Source organism: Littorina saxatilis, linkage group LG9, assembly GCF_037325665.1.
Source record: "Littorina saxatilis isolate snail1 linkage group LG9, US_GU_Lsax_2.0, whole genome shotgun sequence".
NCBI lineage: Eukaryota > Metazoa > Mollusca > Gastropoda > Littorinimorpha > Littorinidae > Littorina > Littorina saxatilis.
Genome location: NC_090253.1, coordinates 29,274,350 through 29,293,640, shown reverse-complemented (window position 1 = coordinate 29,293,640; position 19,291 = coordinate 29,274,350). Strand labels below are relative to the sequence as shown.

General features: G+C 42.7%; 2 protein-coding genes and 1 long non-coding RNA gene across 3 annotated transcripts in view; 1 reads left to right on the top strand and 2 right to left on the bottom strand.

Annotated features, from left to right (window-relative positions):
- Window positions 1-4,491: 4,491 nt before the first annotated feature.
- LOC138977175 (uncharacterized) lies at window positions 4,492-8,570 on the top strand. The gene is made up of 3 exons (XM_070350083.1): window positions 4,492-7,011; window positions 7,151-7,356; window positions 8,441-8,570. Exons 1-3 carry the CDS (start codon window positions 4,492-4,494, stop codon window positions 8,568-8,570), a joined length of 2,856 nt encoding a protein of 951 aa, XP_070206184.1.
- Window positions 8,571-13,546: 4,976 nt separating this feature from the next.
- Window positions 13,547-17,986, bottom strand: LOC138975801 (uncharacterized). The gene is made up of 3 exons (XR_011458757.1): window positions 17,853-17,986; window positions 14,427-14,526; window positions 13,547-14,099 (listed from the first exon to the last, which is right to left on the bottom strand). It is a non-coding gene; the product is annotated as an uncharacterized lncRNA (long non-coding RNA).
- A 1,015-nt stretch (window positions 17,987-19,001) lies between these two features.
- LOC138977174 (P2X purinoceptor 4-like) overlaps window positions 19,002-19,291 on the bottom strand; it is a 30,342-nt gene continuing 30,052 nt past the window's right edge. The window contains exon 11 of the mRNA XM_070350082.1: window positions 19,002-19,010. Within this exon, the coding sequence (XP_070206183.1) occupies window positions 19,002-19,010 (9 nt within the window). The remainder of the gene's footprint in view (window positions 19,011-19,291) is intronic.

The following is a 19,291-nucleotide window of genomic DNA, read 5'->3' as shown; positions in this document are numbered from 1 at the left end:
TTCATAGTGTATCACAACATGGTGGCTGTTCTTTTCTTTAGAATGTATCAGGACATGTGCCCAAAAAGACACTGTATTTTGAAGGGATTTGTGTACCCCTGTCAGTCAACTTCCTAATGAAGTCTTCATTATCCTATGATTTAGTCAACCACCATTACCTGGAAATGGAAACGGGCAATGTAACACACGTTTGCACAATCAACGGAACTTGAACACTTTTATCAATCAAAAACGAATACTCTCTCTCTCTCTCTCTCTCTCTCTCTCTCTCTCTCTCTCTCTCTCTCTCTCTCTCTCTCTCTCTCTCTCTCTCTCTCTCTCTCTCTCTCTCTCTCTCTATCTAATTTCAAGAGCAACACCAGGAAAAGTTGAAGGAATTTATTTACAACTTTTGAACACTCATATACACATTCTAAATTATTACAAAAGAAATAATCAATGATGCTTCCAGAGCTAAAAACTAAAAATAAATAAATAAACTATACATAATAATAAGAAACAAGTCGCGTAAGGCGAAAATACAATATTTAGTCAAGTAGCTGTCGAACTCACAGAATGAAAGTGAACGCAATGCCATTTTTCAGCAAGACCGTATACTCGTAGCATCGTCAGTCCACCGCTCATGGCAAAGGCAGTGAAATTGACAAGAAGAGCGGGGTAGTAGTTGCGCTAAGAAGGATAGCACGCTTTTCTGTACCTCTCTTCGTTTTAACTTTCTGAGCGTGTTTTTAATCCAAACATATCATATCTATATGTTTTTGGAATCAGGAACCGACAAGGAATAAGATGAAAGTGTTTTTAAATTGATTTCGACAATTTAATTTTAATAATAATTTTTATATATTTAATTTTCAGAGCTTGTTTTTAATCCAAATATAACATATTTATATGTTTTTGGAATCAGCAAATGATGGAGAATAAGATAAACGTAAATTTGGATCGTTTTATAAAAGAAATATTTTTTTTACAATTTTCAGATTTTTAATGACCAAAGTCATTAATTAATTTTTAAGCCACCAAGCTGAAATGCAATACCGAAGTCCGGGCTTCGTCGAAGATTACTTGACCAAAATTTCAACCAATTTGGTTGAAAAATGAGGGCGTGACAGTGCCGCCTCAACTTTCACGAAAAGCCGGATATGACGTCATCAAAGACATTTATCAAATAAATGAAAAAAACGTATGGGGATATCAATCCCAGGAACTCTCATGTCAAATTTCATAAAGATCGGTCCAGTAGTTTGGTCTGAATCGCCATCTACACGCACGCACACACACACATACACACACACATACACACACACATACACCACGACCCTCGTTTCGATTCCCCCTCGATGTTAAAATATTTAGTCAAAACTTGACTAAATATAAAATCGAACCTTAAATAAACAAATCAGCAGCGAAAATCAGTTACAATAACTACCCTAATACCTAACACTTAAGCCCAAAAATTACACTCTAAACTGAAGTTTTCCACTTTTTAACGCCCTGTTTGTAACCAGTTTTGACCACAATCTATAGAGAAGCAAAATGCAGCACACGTTAAACACTAGTGTTCAAAAAGAACACACACGTTTAACATGTGCTATCTTCTGCTTGTAGAGTTATGTACAATGTCAAACTGTATTCAAAATTGGTTACAGAAAAAGTTTTCAAAAGTGGAACACTTCAATTTATAGTGTGTGCATCAAAAGCCATTACAGTAGACTCCGCTTAATAAGGTCACCTTGGTGCAGGACAAAAGTGGCTATATTAAGCGATTTAATAAAAGCATAAGCATAAAACATAAGGAAAAATCCGTGGAGTCAGAAATTCGCCTCAAAAAGCTGGTGGCTTTATTAAACATGGCCTTATTAAGCGGATTCTACTGTAGTATTATTAACACCTTTCACCTGAGGGTTTTTCTCTCACGCGGACGGCCAAGCTTGCACGTCCTTTCCCCTATATAGATGAACAGGACAACCATCTCGGACCTGCACAGGCCTTTAGATGAACTAAGAAAACCCGTCCACTTGAACACACACAAACATGTAAAACTACTGTAAGTGCACAGGCACATTTTCGATGAAGTAAAATAATCATTCAGATTTCAATGACATCAAGAATAATTGGAGCGAACCTAAAACACAAAAGCAGTTGTGGAAATCAGTCACGATATAAACTGATATCCCTAATACTACATCTGCTATGCAAACATTTTTTTATATACATTTCTCAATTAAGCATTGCCCAAAACTTTTGCTCGCGGTTTACACACAGGCTTCTAAGCTTAATGACAATCGTATGTATCGATTGAACATACGATTTCCCTTCTTTCGGCCATGTGACGTCAGAGTCCAACTAAAACTCACATAATATTAAGGCAGCTGGTGTCGACTACTAAAGAGTGCATGCTTTTGTAAACAATAAAAGCAGTTCCAACTAAAATGAATCGATACGTGAATATAAGCGCGGTCTTCTAGGAACACTGTCAGTCTCGATCTGTGTAAAAAGTCGTATATTATTATTGTCAAAAATAAAAATAACGTAAAATGAAGTCTGAAGGGGTGGACCTGTGTTCTGCACGGGAAGGACGTGCATTTGAATTCATTTGAATTTAACAGACACACATCAACGAACAGGTGCTCTATCGCATTGGAAGCGGAAGACTTTTGAACCAGCGCTTGGTCTGGTTCTTCTGCGGTACGTAAGAGTCTACATTAAACTGAAGTGTTCCACCTTTCAATTAAGACACTTTTTGTAACCAGTCGTGAAATAATAATAATAATAATGATAATAATGGTGTCGCGGACAGTTGTATGTATATATAAGGTTCCTTGGTCGGGCGTTGCTGACAGGTACCTGTGTCAAGGTGGGAAGACCTGTAGCTGGGCTTAGCTCAGCAATTCCACGTCTTGCACGCTTTGCACGCATTGCACGGGACGTTCACGGTAGGCTGCGCGCTATTTGTAGAGTTCACTGGTTACCTTGTAGCTGACCGTAAAATTCATAAGCATTCTTTATTCTGTCTCGGCCGAGACAAGATCTTTTCGAACGGCTTCGAAGTTCGCGTTGTGAATTGTCGTTTGAGTTCGAGGTTTATTTTTCAGTAGTAATGTACGTCTACTGGTTGACTTTGTTAAAGTCGGTTGCGTAAAGTGTACGCGATGATATTCATTGGCCTGTGTGAGGTAAGCTATATTTCTTGGTCTAGTTGGATAGACTTTTGTCAGTTTTGCTGAAGGTGAATTGGGCAGGGGACAGGGAACCTACATTAGTTACCAGTTGTACTGTTTTGTCTCGTCTTTGTGTTGTTGTAAATAGTGTTCATCATAGTGTTTAAAAGGAAATCATTATAATGGTAAATTGTATTGTAGAAGGAAACCAAAGTTTAGAGTCATTGTGCTTCCTCCTCATCCCTAATAATGATGTCTATTGGAGGAGGAAGTCACGTGTCTTATATTTTTGGGGTGATTATTGACTTTGGCCTTCTAGGCTTTCAGTGATTACTGTCAAGGACAGAACGGACCGGGATGTGCGAACCGTAGCTTCTCAGCATGGAGGAGGCACCACCACGCTGCTGTTTGAGCAGCAACTTTGGACCCTCGCAGTGGCACCACCACGCTGCTGTTTGAGCAGCCACTTTGGATCATCGCCGTGGCATCACTACGCTGTTTTGAGCAGCTATTTCGTATTGTCACAGTGACAGTGGCGCAACCACGCTGCTGTTGAGCAGCAACATCGGACCGGCGCCGTCGCTGCAGCATGTGTGCCGTGTGACAGCTCTCAACCGGGCTGAATCTCTCACCCCCGCGACAGAGACGCAGGTGTCGACCTGAGGGCGCACCCACCCCCCCTGAATTCATCGAACGAGTAGCTAAGTACTTTCTTTCAACGATAGATATCATTTATGGTATGAGGAGGGCCTTTAAGACGTACGTTCTTTGTATTTGACTACGCTAATCGTCTCGTGTATGTTGTTTGTTGACATTATTTGACTGTTGTTTACTTTCTCATGGCCATTATGTTCATCTTCATGTATTCGTATTAACCTTTCCATCATTCCATCCATCGTCACCCCCATCTTTCACCCTACTTGGGACTATTAAATATTTTCATTTATTTACATCGGTGTTCTGTGAGTGCTGTGTGGTGTGGCCAAAGTTTTTGAGTGAAAAACTAAAACATGCAAGCATGCATTCACGCGACAATGGCGAGCTTGCCAGGATAAATCCTCTTTGAATTCAAGGAATTCACTTCATTTTTGTCGTTGGCCACACTTCCCATACACTGGGCACTGATGTACTTTAATTAGCTTTTGTTATTGTTTGGTAACTGTGTGTGGTTGGAGGGGCCCGAGGGTTATCATCAGGCCTTGTGGGTTTCCTGTCCTTGTTGCCAGTCAGCCGTGCCTTGTTTTGATTTTTCATGTTTTGGCTACCCATTTGCTAGTTTTTGTTCTTGTTTATGGAACTTCGTTCTGGTCGTGTTCTGGATGATAGTGCTATCATGGCGTCTAGGACGGAAAGTAGTTCGGATAGGATTGCTAGATGGCGTTCACTTGCTGAGGAGCTAGGTGTTAAATCTACCAGTATTCCTGAGTTTATTGCCGAGCGAATGACCCGTGAAGATGCGGAACAGGCTAGACTGGAGCTAGAGAAGGAGAAACTAGAGCTGGAAAGGAAAGCTTATCAGGACAAGCTAGAACTGGAAGGGAAAGCTTATCAGGACAAGCTAGAAGTAGCGCGTCGAGAGACTGATGAGAGAGTTAAGTATGTTCAAGCTCAGCGAGAGACTGATGAGAAAGCCGCGGAAGAAAAACAAAGGCAAGAGAAAGAGGACCATGACCGTAAGCAAAAGCAGGAAAGAGAAGAGCATGACCTTCGTATGCACCTCCTGCAGAAAGAGTCTGAAAGTAAGAGGGTGAAGAAAGAAAGTAGGGATAGGGCTGATAATGATGGAGATTCCTCAGGTGAAGAAGAGTCTAGTGACCTTCGTGGTTTTCGGCCTTCCATACCAATGTTTGATGAGAGCAAAGAGGACATAGCTACTTGGTTGAAAAGGTTTGAGAGAGTCGCTACCTTGTACAAGTGGAAGAGAAATACATGGGCAACTAGGGTCTCGACTAGGTTGTCGGGTAGGGCTGTAGAAGTGTACAACACTCTTGATGATGATAGCGCAGACGACTATGAGGGTTTGAAGGTCGCGTTGTTAGGCCGCTATCAGCTCACAGCAGAAACTTACCGCCGTCGTCTCAGAACCTGCAAGAGAAAGGAACATGAAACGTTCAGACAGTTCGGTGCTCGCATTGAAGAGAATTTGACTAAGTGGCATGAGCTTTCCGAGATCACAGAACTGAAACAGTTGGTTTTGCTTGAACAGTTCTTGCAGACCCTGAGCGCGGACATGGCCGCGTACGTTAAGGAGAGAAAACCTCAGACGTTAGCCGAAGCAGTTAAGTCCGCTGAGATTCATTTTGAAGCACACCGTGATAGCAAGAAGTTTTTTCAGCATGATCGTGATCAGGGTGGAAAGGCTGACGCTGGTGAAAAGAAGAAAAGTGGAGATAACTCATTTGGTACATCCGGTAGGAAGTGTTACATCTGTGAATCCCCCAAACATTTGGCTAGAGATTGCCCCAAGAAGAGCAAGTCGACTGGAGCGATGAATAGTGGTCCTGTGAAGTCCTTACCGCCCGTCAGTGTGCCTACTTTGTGTACTCCCTGTAGCCAGCAAGACTACGACCCGAGATGCCTGGTGGTAGTAGATGGTATTGCAGTGGAGGGGTCGCGTGATACTGGATCTCAGGTTTGTGTCGTGAAGAGTTCATTAGTTTCAAGGTCTCAGTTCACAGGACAGGATCTTGAGGTTTCTATGGCTGAGAAAGACATCAAGAGGCGCTATCCAGTGATTAAGGTTCAGGTTGATTGTCCTTTCTACACTGGTGAGGTTGAGGCTATCGTCATGGATACACCTGTTGCTGACTTCATTGTAGGTAATTACGCCCGGCTGGGTGATTCGAACGTTCTACCGGTGTACGCTGTGTCCAAGGTTGTTTCAGTTGTCACTCGTGCTCAGGCTGCCGCTGAAGGAAAGAGGCCGACTTTGTTGCATGTTGCTGCTCCGGGTCTAGAAGCAGTCACCCCTGAGCAGTTGCATGACCTTCAGCGGAATGATTCGACTTTGAAGAGTTGTCGTGAGGCGGCAGATCGCCGGGACGTCAGAACGTCTGGTCACTCCGGTGAAGTTGGGTTTGTCTGGAAGAAAAGGATTCTGTACCGTGAGTATCGCGGTGGTGGTAGCGTCTATACTCAGGTTGTTGTTCCCCAGCAGTTGAGGTTAGGTGTTATCAAGTTGGCTCATGAACCGCCTATGGGAGGGCACATGGGTGTTCAGAGGACACGTGATCGAGTTTGGCAGCAGTTCTTTTGGCCAGGTATGTGCGCAGACATACGTCGCTTTGTGTTGTCTTGTGATCAGTGTCAGAAGGTTTCTCATAAGCCACAGAAGGTACCGTTAGGTAAGATGCCTCTCATCGATACGCCGTTCGAGCGTGTGGCGATCGATCTGGTGGGTCCCATCATCCCTGCTTCTGAGTCTGGTAACCGGTACATCTTGGTGTTTGTGGACTACGCTACTCGGTACCCGGAAGCCATTCCATTGAAGTCGATTGAGGCTGTGAAGGTTGCAGAAGCGATGTGGGCAGTCTGGACTCGAGTAGGAATTCCCTCAGAGATTTTGACAGACCGTGGTACTCAGTTCATGTCCGAGGTGATGAAAGAGGTGGAGCGTTTGCTGGCCATCAAGGGTTTAGCGACTACTCCGTATCATGCGCAAGGAAACGGATTGGTGGAACGATACAACGGAACTCTCAAGACCATGCTACGCAAGCTTGCTCAAGAGAAACCGAAGCAGTGGGATCGCTACATTCCTGCACTCCTCTTCGCTTATCGTGAAGTTCCACAGGAGAGTCTTGGATTCTCTCCTTTTGAGCTTCTATACGGCAGGACAGTGCGAGGACCCAGCCATGTCTGTTCTTCGCAACCTATGGACGGAAGAGCAAGTCGATGAGCAAGTTCGCACGACTTCTGAGTATGTGGTTGACTTGAGGAACCGGATTGAGGAAACCTGCAAACTGGCGCGTCAGAATTTGTCAGCTGCTGCACAGAAACACGCGAAGGTGTTCAACCGGAAGACAGTTCGAAGACAGTTCCAGCCTGGAGACAAGGTTTTGTTGCTGCTGCCGCAGAAGAAGAACAAACTGCAGTTGTGTTGGCAGGGACCGTTCAACGTTCTGGAGAAGAAGGGCGAGTCAGACTACAGGATTCGGATCTATGGGCGTGAGAAGCTGTACCACGCCAATCTTCTCAAGCTGTACAGAGACAGACAAACCGCAGTGGACGCCGTAGGTGTGATCACCAACCACTGCGCTACCCGCAGATATATCGTGTGATTCCCGGTAGTCGCAACGTGGGAGCCGACTACCTCAGCCGGGCATGCGTTGAAGAGGGATCTTTTGCCGTGTAGACGGATGTCTATGCTTAACTTGGGGGGCATTGTCGCGGACAGTTGTATGTATATATAAGGTTCCTTGGTCGGGCGTTGCTGACAGGTACCTGTGTCAAGGTGGGAAGACCTGTAGCTGGGCTTAGCTCAGCAATTCCACGCCTTGCACGCTTTGCACGCATTGCACGGGACGTTCACGGTAGGCTGCGCGCTATTTGTAGAGTTCACTGGTTACCTTGTAGCTGACCGTAAAATTCATAAGCATTCTTTATTCTGTCTCGGCCGAGACAAGATGTTTTCGAACGGCTTCGAAGTTCGCGTTGTGAATTGTCGTTTGGAGTTCGAGGTTTATTTTTCAGTAGTAATGTACGTCTACTGGTTGACTTTGTTAAAGTCGGTTGCGTAAAGTGTACGCGATGATATTCATTGGCCTGTGTGAGGTAAGCTATATTTCTTGGTCTAGTTGGATAGACTTTTGTCAGTTTTGCTGAAGGTGAATTGGGCAGGGGACAGGGAACCTACATTAGTTACCAGTTGTACTGTTTTGTCTCGTCTTTGTGTTGTTGTAAATAGTGTTCATCATAGTGTTTAAAAGGAAATCATTATAATGGTAAATTGTATTGTAGAAGGAAACCAAAGTTTAGAGTCATTGTGCTTCCTCCTCATCCCTAATAATGATGTCTATTGGAGGAGGAAGTCACGTGTCTTATATTTTTGGGGTGATTATTGACTTTGGCCTTCTAGGCTTTCAGTGATTACTGTCAAGGACAGAACGGACCGGGATGTGCGAACCTTAGCTTCTCAGCATGGAGGAGGCACCACCACGCTGTTGTTTGAGCAGCAACTTTGGACCCTCGCAGTGGCACCACCACGCTGCTGTTTGAGCAGCCACTTTGGATCATCGCCGTGGCATCACTACGCTGTTTTGAGCAGCTATTTCGTATCGTCACAGTGGCGCAACCACGCTGCTGTTGAGCAGCAACATCGGACCGGCGCCGTCGCTGCAGCATGTGTGCCGTGTGACAGCTCTCAACCGGGCTGAATCTCTCACCCCCGCGACAGAGACGCAGGTGTCGACCTGAGGGCGCACCCACCCACCCCCCCCCCCCCCCCCCCCCCCCCCCCCTGAATTCATCGAACGAGTAGCTAAGTACTTTCTTTCAACGATAGATATCATTTATGGTATGAGGAGGGCCTTTAAGACGTACGTTCTTTGTATTTGACTACGCTAATCGTCTCGTGTATGTTGTTTGTTGACATTATTTGACTGTTGTTTACTTTCTCATGGCCATTATGTTCATCTTCATGTATTCGTATTAACCTTTCCATCATTCCATCCATCGTCACCCCCATCTTTCACCCTACTTGGGACTATTAAATATTTTCATTTATTTACATCGGTGTTCTGTGAGTGCTGTGTGGTGTGGCCAAAGTTTTTGAGTGAAAAACTAAAACATGCAAGCATGCATTCACGCGACAAATGGACATTAATATAGCGCTTCTCCACAGCTCGAAGCGCTTTACAAGTTCAATTTACAAGTTCAATCAAAAACACAACACGATATATACAACTAATACAATTTGTCTCAGATGAAAAGGAAAATACACTGTGAACACTGTTAAGTGTTTGCCATAAATCCTGCTTTTGCTAGTATAATAACATAGCATTTCACACAGTGATCACAACTGGTTGCAAAAAGTGGGTGTTCAGAAGTGGAACACTTCAGTTAACAGTGTGATATATATAACTTCATTTTGAGATATTATGCTACTTCGATTTTCATCGTTAAAAATCGCAAAAGCTAAATGTTGTGTACAATCCTGTAAACGCTCTGACAATCAATAAGGCATCACGAGTTCATCGTCTGATTTGATTGTTACTTCCTTTTTCTGGCAGCAACGATTTGTTCTCCCAGGCTCAAGGAAATTCCCTCTATAGTGGTAACAGCTGTGACATGTTCATCCATTCTACTCAAGTGATATTTTTCGAAACACAAAGAAGCAACACATCCTCTAATTTTCTGGCGTGAAATGGGGACATATCGAGGGCATGTTTTGCCGGTGTTAGGGTCACGCTTTTGCCAAAACACACACACACACACACACACACACACACACACACACACACACACACACACACATATATAAATATATATATATATATATATATATATATATATACTAGATGAATACCCGCTTCGCCGGTTACGGCTTCGCCGGGAAGAAGTCGAGCCGAATACCCGGGTGTACGCCGGCTTTGCCGGCGCACCGCACGAAGGAAGGGAGATAAACGCGCAAAACACTGGAGAAGAGTAAAAATAGTATAACGGGAATATGGATTGAGCGTTGTCGACAGTGACCGTCTAAAAATAGAAACGGGAATATGGATTGACGCCACACGAAGGAAGGGAGATAAACGCTGAAAACACTGGAGAAGATAAGGAAGAGTTACTGGGAATGGATCCAGAGAAAAACCAAAATCGGTTCAGCGCTGCGCGCTGAGAGCACGTGTTGAAATATCTCATCGAGCAGGTTGTGTCCGGGGTGTAGCTGAATATGGCCACCAAATTTGAAACAGATCCATCGAGAACCTTGGACGTGCATCGCGGACACACACACACACACACAGACACAGACACAGACACAGACACAAGTCGTATATATATATAGATATACTAGATGAATACCCGCTTCGCCGGGTACGGCTTCGCCGGGAAGAAGTCGAGCCGAATACCCGGCTGCGCCAGGGACCCGGCTTTGCCGGCGCACCGCACGAAGGAAGGGAGATAAACGCGCAAAACACTGGAGAAGAGTAAAAATAGTATAACGGGAATATGGATTGAGCGTTGTCGACAGTGACCTTCTAAAAATTGAGCGTTGTCGACAGTGACCGTCTAAAAATAGAAACGGGAATATGGATTGACGCCACACGAAGGAAGGGAGATAAACGCTGAAAACACTGGAGAAGATAAGGAAGAGTTACTGGGAATGGATCCCAAGAAAAACCAAAATCGGTTCAGCGCTGCGCGCTGAGAGCACGTGTTGAAATATCTCATCGATCAGGTTGTGTCCGGGGTGTACCTGAATATGGCCACCAAATTTGAAACAGATCCATCGAGAACCTTGGGCGTGCATCGCGGACACACACACACACACACACACACACACACACACACACACACACACACACACACAAGTCGTATATATAGATAGCTATTCTGATGGACACGTGGGGGAATTCGGGGGCTGTGATTGGATGGTCTCGCACATCTCTTTTCCGATCATCAAAGCATAATGCTACGGAAGTCGGCCATTTTTGCCAATATCCAAGAGCATATTGGCAATAACAAAGACGCATGCATGGTTCCGGTTTACCCATCTGTACCACAGGTTGTTTCAATCGACAACAGCATACACTGACAACTTGAAATTCTTCTCAAAAATGTTTGTCAGCTTTACAAATGTCGATAGCATACCCTTTTCTGCTAACTTCCCGATGAAACAGGACCAAACCAACTATTTTCTGTCCCTAAACACCACAAAATGCCCAAAGTCGAAAGATGTAGTTCAAACAGGGGGGTAAAACGGAACAGCCGTTTTTGTGTGCCTGTGTGAGCTCAGTTGCCGACTGAGACAAACTTTCGCATTCGGTTTTTCTTACCTCGTAACTTCACACTGAATACCCCACTTCCCCCCTGAAGTATTGATGATCGACCCATGGCACTAACATTCATGTAGTCTCTTATAACTGAGGTTGAAAAATTCGCTTCATGACGAGACAAGAACAAATGCCATTCACCCAAAATGAAAACTTCGCTGCCGTCTGCTCGCGTTGTACGGATTAGCTGTTCTCTTCTCCTCCCCTTGTTGCATCCTAGTTCTTCAGTTGTTTCTAATTTTCCGTTGATGTTGTGTTTTGGTCTTCTTCATAAGTAGTCTTGTTCAAAATTTAAAAAACTCAAACTTCTTTTTGTTGTATACGAATGAACTTATAAAAATCTGTTTAACAGCTGTGTTGTCAAATCGAGTTTTTCTCCAAAGTCAGTGTGGCGCCTGCGCAAAACTAATGTGCATAAGAAACGGCGTCTGCTATCAAAACCTGAGATCAACGCATCGATGCAAAAACTGTCATTTTGTAAGTTTGGAACAACAAATCAAGGACAGAACAGCTATATAATCACTTATATTGTGTTTTCAGCGTAGCAATAGGGTCCGATATTTAGACTCGAACAAGTATAATGCGACTCGTCTTCGACTCGTCGGCATTATACTTGTCTCGTCTAAATATCGGACCCTATTGCTACGCTGAAAACACAATAGCTGTTAATATATATAAATGTAAATGTAAATGTGGCTACAATTGTGCAAAAGATATGTACTTTTAATGAACCGCCTGTTTTACAGTGATAAACCTTTATATTGTTTTCAACCATGGGGACAACCCTATCAACTGAGAAAGGAAACTAACTTGCGTCGATCCAGGACTACCACATCGGATGTTGAAAAACAATTAATCTAATTGCTAACTTATTAACATGTCAACGCACATAAGCGCGCATGTAAACCTGCATATATATATATATATATAATTGACTTGCTTTGAATTCCATTAGAGATTATCGCTACATGTTTTCCTTTAAAATTCATTTCACACCAACAACCAGTCTGGCAAAAATTTCCAGTACATTTTTGACTTGGCGCCTGCAATTTGTTTCAGTGGGTGACTTCTTTCCTTAATAAATCCTCGCTCAATGGTGGTAGCTAACAAAACAATTATATGACTAACAACTATTGTATTCAACTGATTTGAGCAAAGAACAGTTATTGGATACATAGATAAATCCCCGTCAAATGGGGCTAACTGCTAACCAAGAGAACAACAATGATATGATTAACAACTATAGAACTAAACTGATGTCGGCAAAGCACAGTTAATGAATGCAATCGCTTTATCTTTGCAATCGCGAAAATCGCCCTTCAAAAACGTCAAATGTTCTTCGTGTATATTGGTTGGGTTACAAAAACGAGCATTGTGTACACATGGTTCAACTTACAACCTTACACGTTGGCAAACAAACACATAAAAGCACTAACACAAACACAAACACGTGTAACAATATGAACTTAATTTACTAAGTACCAAATCAGGGCACTCTCACACTTGTTTGAAGCACCCTTGTACTCACAGCAACAGAAAATTGATCGTTTCTCTGTTAAATTTGGGTGGCACTTGTTTCTGGTTCTTGTTCTGCTTGCCATATAATGACGGTTTGTTCAAAAGTGTATAACTGGAGATGGCCTACGTGACTGCGGGAAAAAAACTACCCAAAAAAAAGAACTGAGCCGGCGGTAGGAAGACCGTGCAGATACTCGGATAAGGTGACCCCCCTTGGGACCCAAAAAAATCGTGATTTTATCCGAGGGACACGTTAACCGAAACTCGGATAAGATCAATTTCAGTAGAAAAAATTATCTTATCCGAGGAGATCAGAGTTTAGTTTGAGGCCCCATAAAAGACTTCCCGCCAATTGAAAGTCAATGACGTAATAATGGGCAGATCCAGAGAGAGAGACACACACTGACATATATACTGACACTGACACAGAGACCATCAGCTGCATTAGAGAGAGAGAGGTAGAGAGAGAGAGAGAGAGAGAGAGAGAGAGAGAGAGAGAGAGGAGGTGAGGTAAGACAGACAGACACAGAAAGAGAGGAGAGACACAGACAAACTGATCATGACAGACAGAGATAAAGATAGGAGACGGAGAGAGAGACATAGAGTTAAAAAGAGGGAGATCGAGAGAGAGAGAGAGTAGGGGGGGGGAATTGAAAGGAAGAGAGAGATTGGAGGCTGAGAGAGAGAGAAAGAGACATGATAGAAGAGAGAGAGATGGCCAGAGGGGCAAAGATAGAGAGAAAGAGAGAGAGAGGAGAGGGGTCGGAGACTTAGAGTGAGAGAGAGACAGACAGACAGAAACAGAGACCATGAGAGAAGAGAGAGAGGGGGAACGAAAAAGAGAGAGAGAGAGAGAGAGAGCTTCCAAATTATTATCTCAAATCTTCAACAATGTCTTTTATTTTGGCCTAAAATTGGCACTACTCAAATATCGCTTATGATATGCATGACAACATGAGGTCAAGTCTAGCCTCATGCGTCTACAGAAGGGGAGCGGGCACACTGCAGTTACATTTGTCATCATCCGCGGGTCTCACTCTGTCAAAGTGGTTTCCGTTGGTGTTACACAGTGTAACATAACGCGGATGATTGCTGACCATGGCAGGTATTCGGGGTGTGAATTCCAGCCAGTTGTACAGCCAGCCATCATTCAGGGGAGAAAATATGTAAATTGGACACTTCAGCACCTGAGCAAGAGCATATATCTCGCATGTCGAAGCCCAATTTTTTCGTATGCGCATCTGCTGTACATGTTTCTCTACCGCGGCCTGGCCCCCATCTACATACTGTTGGTAGGCACACGGATTGGCCTCCACTTCATCACAAACACGGCACCGCCACTGCATGTGGGTGTCTTCTGTTGAGTCCATCTCTTTGGCCACAGCCCGGAAGAAGCAGTTGCCATCCCCGTCGACGTAATCAATAGCTCTCCCTTCTGAAACATAAAAATGTAAAGAAATTAAAAAAAAGTCATGCTAATCATGAAAATGAAGCAACGTTAAATAACGGAAATAAGGGTCCAATGCAATACATATCCCAATACAAGCTGTTTACATAAAACAAGCATCATTAAAAGCACAAACGGTGCGATATCAATGATGCACAAACCTGCACGGCTGACATTGCAGCCAGACCCCCCCCCCCCCCACTCTCTCTCTCTCTATCTCTCTCTCTCTCTCTCTCTCTCTCTCATCATCATCAGTCATTCATTTGAAGACGTGCTATATTAACCGTTCCACTTCTCCAAAAAATAAATACTAACCTGCTGCGAGAAGCTCATCTAAAGCGTCATACACTGGGTGCTCTCTCAAGACGGCATTCAACGTCGCGCCTCTACATCTAGAAGGTCCATCTCCAACAGCCTGTGTGAATGAGCAAATAAAGACAGCATCAGCATGATTATGGTGGGAACTATTTTCCAAGTTTTATTTGCGAAATATTTCCTCATCCTTCTCTTTGGGGTAAAATAATCGGGCCAAATAATCTGATGACGTTTACATTTGTGCGTCACTTCTCTTTTGACGTCATATGGAGAAAAAAAAACTCTGTCAAGGCCGCAAAATTGGGAGATTTTTTTCCGTTTCAGTTTCGCTTGATCTTAAGCGGTGGTCTTCTGCATTTAGAGACCAGAACGGGGGTCACCTAAAAAGAGGTGTTCCCGTAGCCGAGGTCACGCTAAGCGAGGTTTTCTTAGTCATACAAAGAAGGCTTTAGGTCGGGACCAATACCCTGATTGATGTTATCAGAGGTGTGACCTTAACACTTTCGCGACGGGACACTGATAAATCAGTACCAGCGCTGACACGCCCATGGACGGGACGCGCATTTTTCAGTACCAGCCATAGAGGGTACACGACTCGTGATTGCTTCCCGGCTTTTGAAGCTTGCAAATAAATTGAGTTGTTTCCCTTGATACACTTGGCGTCCCCTTCTGCCATTTGCAAATCCGCCTGATTTGTGTGCGTTTTTGAGGAAAAAAAATGAATCAAAGGCGAGCCTTGTCTCGGGAGGAGATTCTCCGGATGTTGGACCTAGAGGATCCCGTAGAGCATGATTCGGACGTATCGTTTTCGCCTCACGAAAGCGATACAAGCAGTGAAAGTGAGGAAGAAACAGTCCCGTTGTTGCTAGTACGAGTCGGCAAACTACACGTGGTTGGCGGTGATACTGCTAGACGAACATGTATCTCGGAATCGTGCAGGAGCTATGGGGGCGTGGCAGCACTGATAACAATGGATGGCTGGAGCCTTCAAATCCTTTTGGAATTGTTCATAGGTGTACAGTTGGTACTTTGTTGTGAAAATGTGACTTATATTCAATATGGATTACCTAGACATCATTTGGTGAGTGTTAGATCTACAGTTTTGTTTCATTTGAGTCAGGATGCTGTGAGTGAATGCGTGATTTGCTTGTTTTTTTCTTTGTACTGTCTCCTTATTTCTGTGTACAATGTTAACAATATTTCAGCTAATTCATAGGTTTTACACCTTGTTTGGTTATAACATTATTTATAATACTTTCTGTTAAAAAATAACTTTTAAAAAAAGCAGTAGAAAATAAAACACACAAAAAAACGTTAAAAAACACAAATTATCCCCCTTTCACCCCCCTTTCACCCCCCTTTGCTAAAACAAATCGCGTGACAAACTTATAAATAGCACGACTGAATTGGGCATCCATTTTTGAATTAGTACACAAAATTTGGTGGTGATTGGACTTAATTCAAGCTTGCTAGACAGATTTCTTTACAGTTACTGATTTTTGGGAAGTTTCTTGGTGGCAAGCTTGGGCAGGCAGGACGTAAACGCCGTGGCAGTGCTAGTCACAATAGTGTTAAACGGGGGAGTACTGTATCATCCAACTTTTCGTGCAAAGCGGCGGTGTAAGCGGCGGGGTAAGCGACGGTCGAACTGACCTAATTCTCACGACATAGTCTGCCAACCGGCGGAGTCGGGTTGCACAGTGAGCTTTGCCGTGTGTTTTGTATCTCACCAAATAGGCATTCCTAAATGTTTCACTCTCGACAGATATCCGCATAGGTCAGTGTTATAGCGCTGCGCTGCGGTTCCTGAAGTCGCTGGTACGAGCCCCGCCAATGCTATCATTTTTTTATGAATCATGCGCGCTTTTCCTGCTCTGTTTATAGAATATGCTTTTTTTTTGGGGGGGGGGGGGGGAGGGGGTGGAGGCAAGTTTTTGTGTGTGCTCATTAATATAAATAAATCGCAATTCAAGACTCAAATACTATAACATTTTTATGTCCTGAGAAAAACAAGAATAAATGCCTTGTAATGCCGGGTGGTTTGAAAAAAATGTAATTCACATTAGTTCTGAATGGCACTAAAAACATCAAGACTGTTTTTGAGAAATCACTCACTGAAAAGGACGCAGTACGCGCGCGTGCTTACACACACACACACACACACACACACACACACACAAAACTGATACGTAAGAGAAAAGATCGAGCGATGTAGATCAATAAGAGCTATATTTTGTCATGCAGATTGCGGACACCTCGCTTGAAAAAAACACCTTTTATTGTCACTTTCATTATTATTTCTTCTAAAACGTGCCTGTCAAGATACCCAGCGTACAATGTTCCATCACTCATGGCTGGTCCAAATGGTATTCGTCTTTCAACACAGGCTCCACTGTATGTACAGTAATACCGTCGTTTCAAATACTTTGCAACTTTGTAACCCATGTGTAAAACGTGTGTCCGTACCCGTTTAATTGCACATAACACATCCACAAGGAAACAAACAGCTACCAACAAAATAAATGTGTTTTAATTGCGGCAATACAAAAGTCTGCAGGGTTAGCATCGAATTACTTCGACAGAATCTCGTTACACAGGTCTATGAGAACGGCATCTCTCGCTACGAGTCACTGAGTCGCTCATCAGTCATGTTGCCTAAATACAAGTCTTTCTGCGTCTAAGCCTGATCTAGATTGACATTTTTGTTTTATCATATCTGATTAAAATGCAAAAAGAATTGACATAATACCAAGGTATGTTTTATACCTCAAAACATTTACACTTAGGGGGTTGCTTCAGTGGTTGCCGCAACGAACTCCGCAGTGATCAATACCAAATCAGTACCTGGCGAGCGTTGGTCAGTATTGCAATTGATCACCAATAATGCTTTGGAATAAAAATGAATAGAATAAAATAAAACAAAACAAAGGAGAGTAAAGAAACAATCAAATAAAATTAAAAGAACACCGCGCTGACATGACTCGAACCTACGACCTGCCGACTCAAAACGCAGTACACTAACCGTTGCGCTACAGAGAGATTCTTGCATTAGGGAGAAAAATAAACTAGAAATCCAAAAAAGGTCAGAGGCATAGGCACCCGATATTGAACTCGGTACATTACAGAAGAGGAACTTTTTTTCGTGTTTCTTTCTAGAGTATTTTTTGCAGCAAGATATAACTTAACAAAGCGGACACATGTTTGGTTGTCTTTATAGAACCTTTTCTTGAACATATATGGGGGGTAAAGACGCTGGTGATTTGTAAGTCTTCAAACCGGTGTCTTGTGCCTTTGCTTGTCCCCCAAGCTGTTTTGCAAAGAGGGTCTGACAGTGAATGATTTAGGTCAGTCCCTCGCATGGTTTAATATGCACGAGGAAAACGGGGAATGGCTGGGTTTTTTTCTGTTTCTTTTTTTTTTTTTTACTTTTTCGTCCGATTGACACTCGTTTTCATATGGCGACGATTGTGTCTCGCCGGTTACATCTTGCATCTCAATGGATTGCCCAGAAAAGCCTGGATCAGTATTCCCTCCATTGTTTTCTGCAACAAGATTCAAGCAAATGGTTATACAAATCACTTTCGTCAAAAGCAATATGAATAAGAAACAAATTATGCGCTGCTCTAGTTCAATGGACATTAAAGTTGATCCCTATCACCAAGCAAACCATTTGATAGACAAATTCCTCGCTGCAGAACTGAGTTATATAAACATTCCTATTTCCCTTCTTCAACACTCCTTTGGAATGAACTTCCTGACAGTATTAAACATGTTCTATTGGTTCCTTCAAAAGATTCTTGTTCAGTGATGAACCCGTTATTCCCTCTTATTTTTATTCAAAAGATCGAACAGCCGAAATTATCCATTGCAAATTAAGATTGGAGATAAGTGATTTAAATGGCGATTTGTTTCATGCAGGTGCGGATTTTATATCAAACATTGCAAACACTTTTTATTTGACTGTCCATTATATGAGAATGTCAGAGCCACCACTATCAAGACTTTGCCAGATTATAATATCACTGTTTTTTGTATTATGTACGGCAACAGCGACAATTAAGTCACTCACTGAAAACAAAGCGATGTTTTATCAGATTCATAGATGTATACTAGACAGTAATTTCAGTAAACATTTTTGTTAAGATTGAATGATATATGCTATTTTTTTGTTAGAAATTGAATTGATATGTAGTGAATGCACTCTCTCTCTCTCTCTCTCTCTCTCTCTCTCTCTCTCTCTCTCTCTCTCTCTCTCTCTCTCTCTCTCTCTCTCTCTCTCTCTCTTTCTCCTCTTCTTTCTTTATATATGTAGTATTCCATGTTTCGTGCTTTTTTGCTGCTGTTGTTGTTGAAGTACTAGTTTTGTTTTCGTTATTCTTATTATTGTTGTTTTGCTTGGTTTGAAGTATGAATCTACAATATCGTCCGCCAATTTATTATTTTGTCTCTAAGAGCACATTCATAAGTTTTTCTTGTTGTGCTCCTCTATTACAAAAAAAATGCATTCCATGGCTTTGTAATCTTGTATCGAAATAAAATACTAATTAAACCAAAATTGATCCAAACTCGACCCTACTATGTGACCTGCAAAGGATAAACCAGACTTGAATCATGTCAAGAAGTCATCCAACCCTAAAGGCGTCAGAGGTTTCAAAACTCAAAGCTTCAAAATCGTCGAATAAAATGATAATCTGAGGGTTTTTTTACCCGACGTTTACACCATTGTGACTGTAAAACTTGACACAATTCAACCAGACTTGGATTGTGTTAATGGGCTATCAAACCATGGTAGTATGTGAAGTTCCAACACTCTTGCTTCAAAATGTTTATTAAAAAAATGACAAATATTCTATCTTTTACCCAAA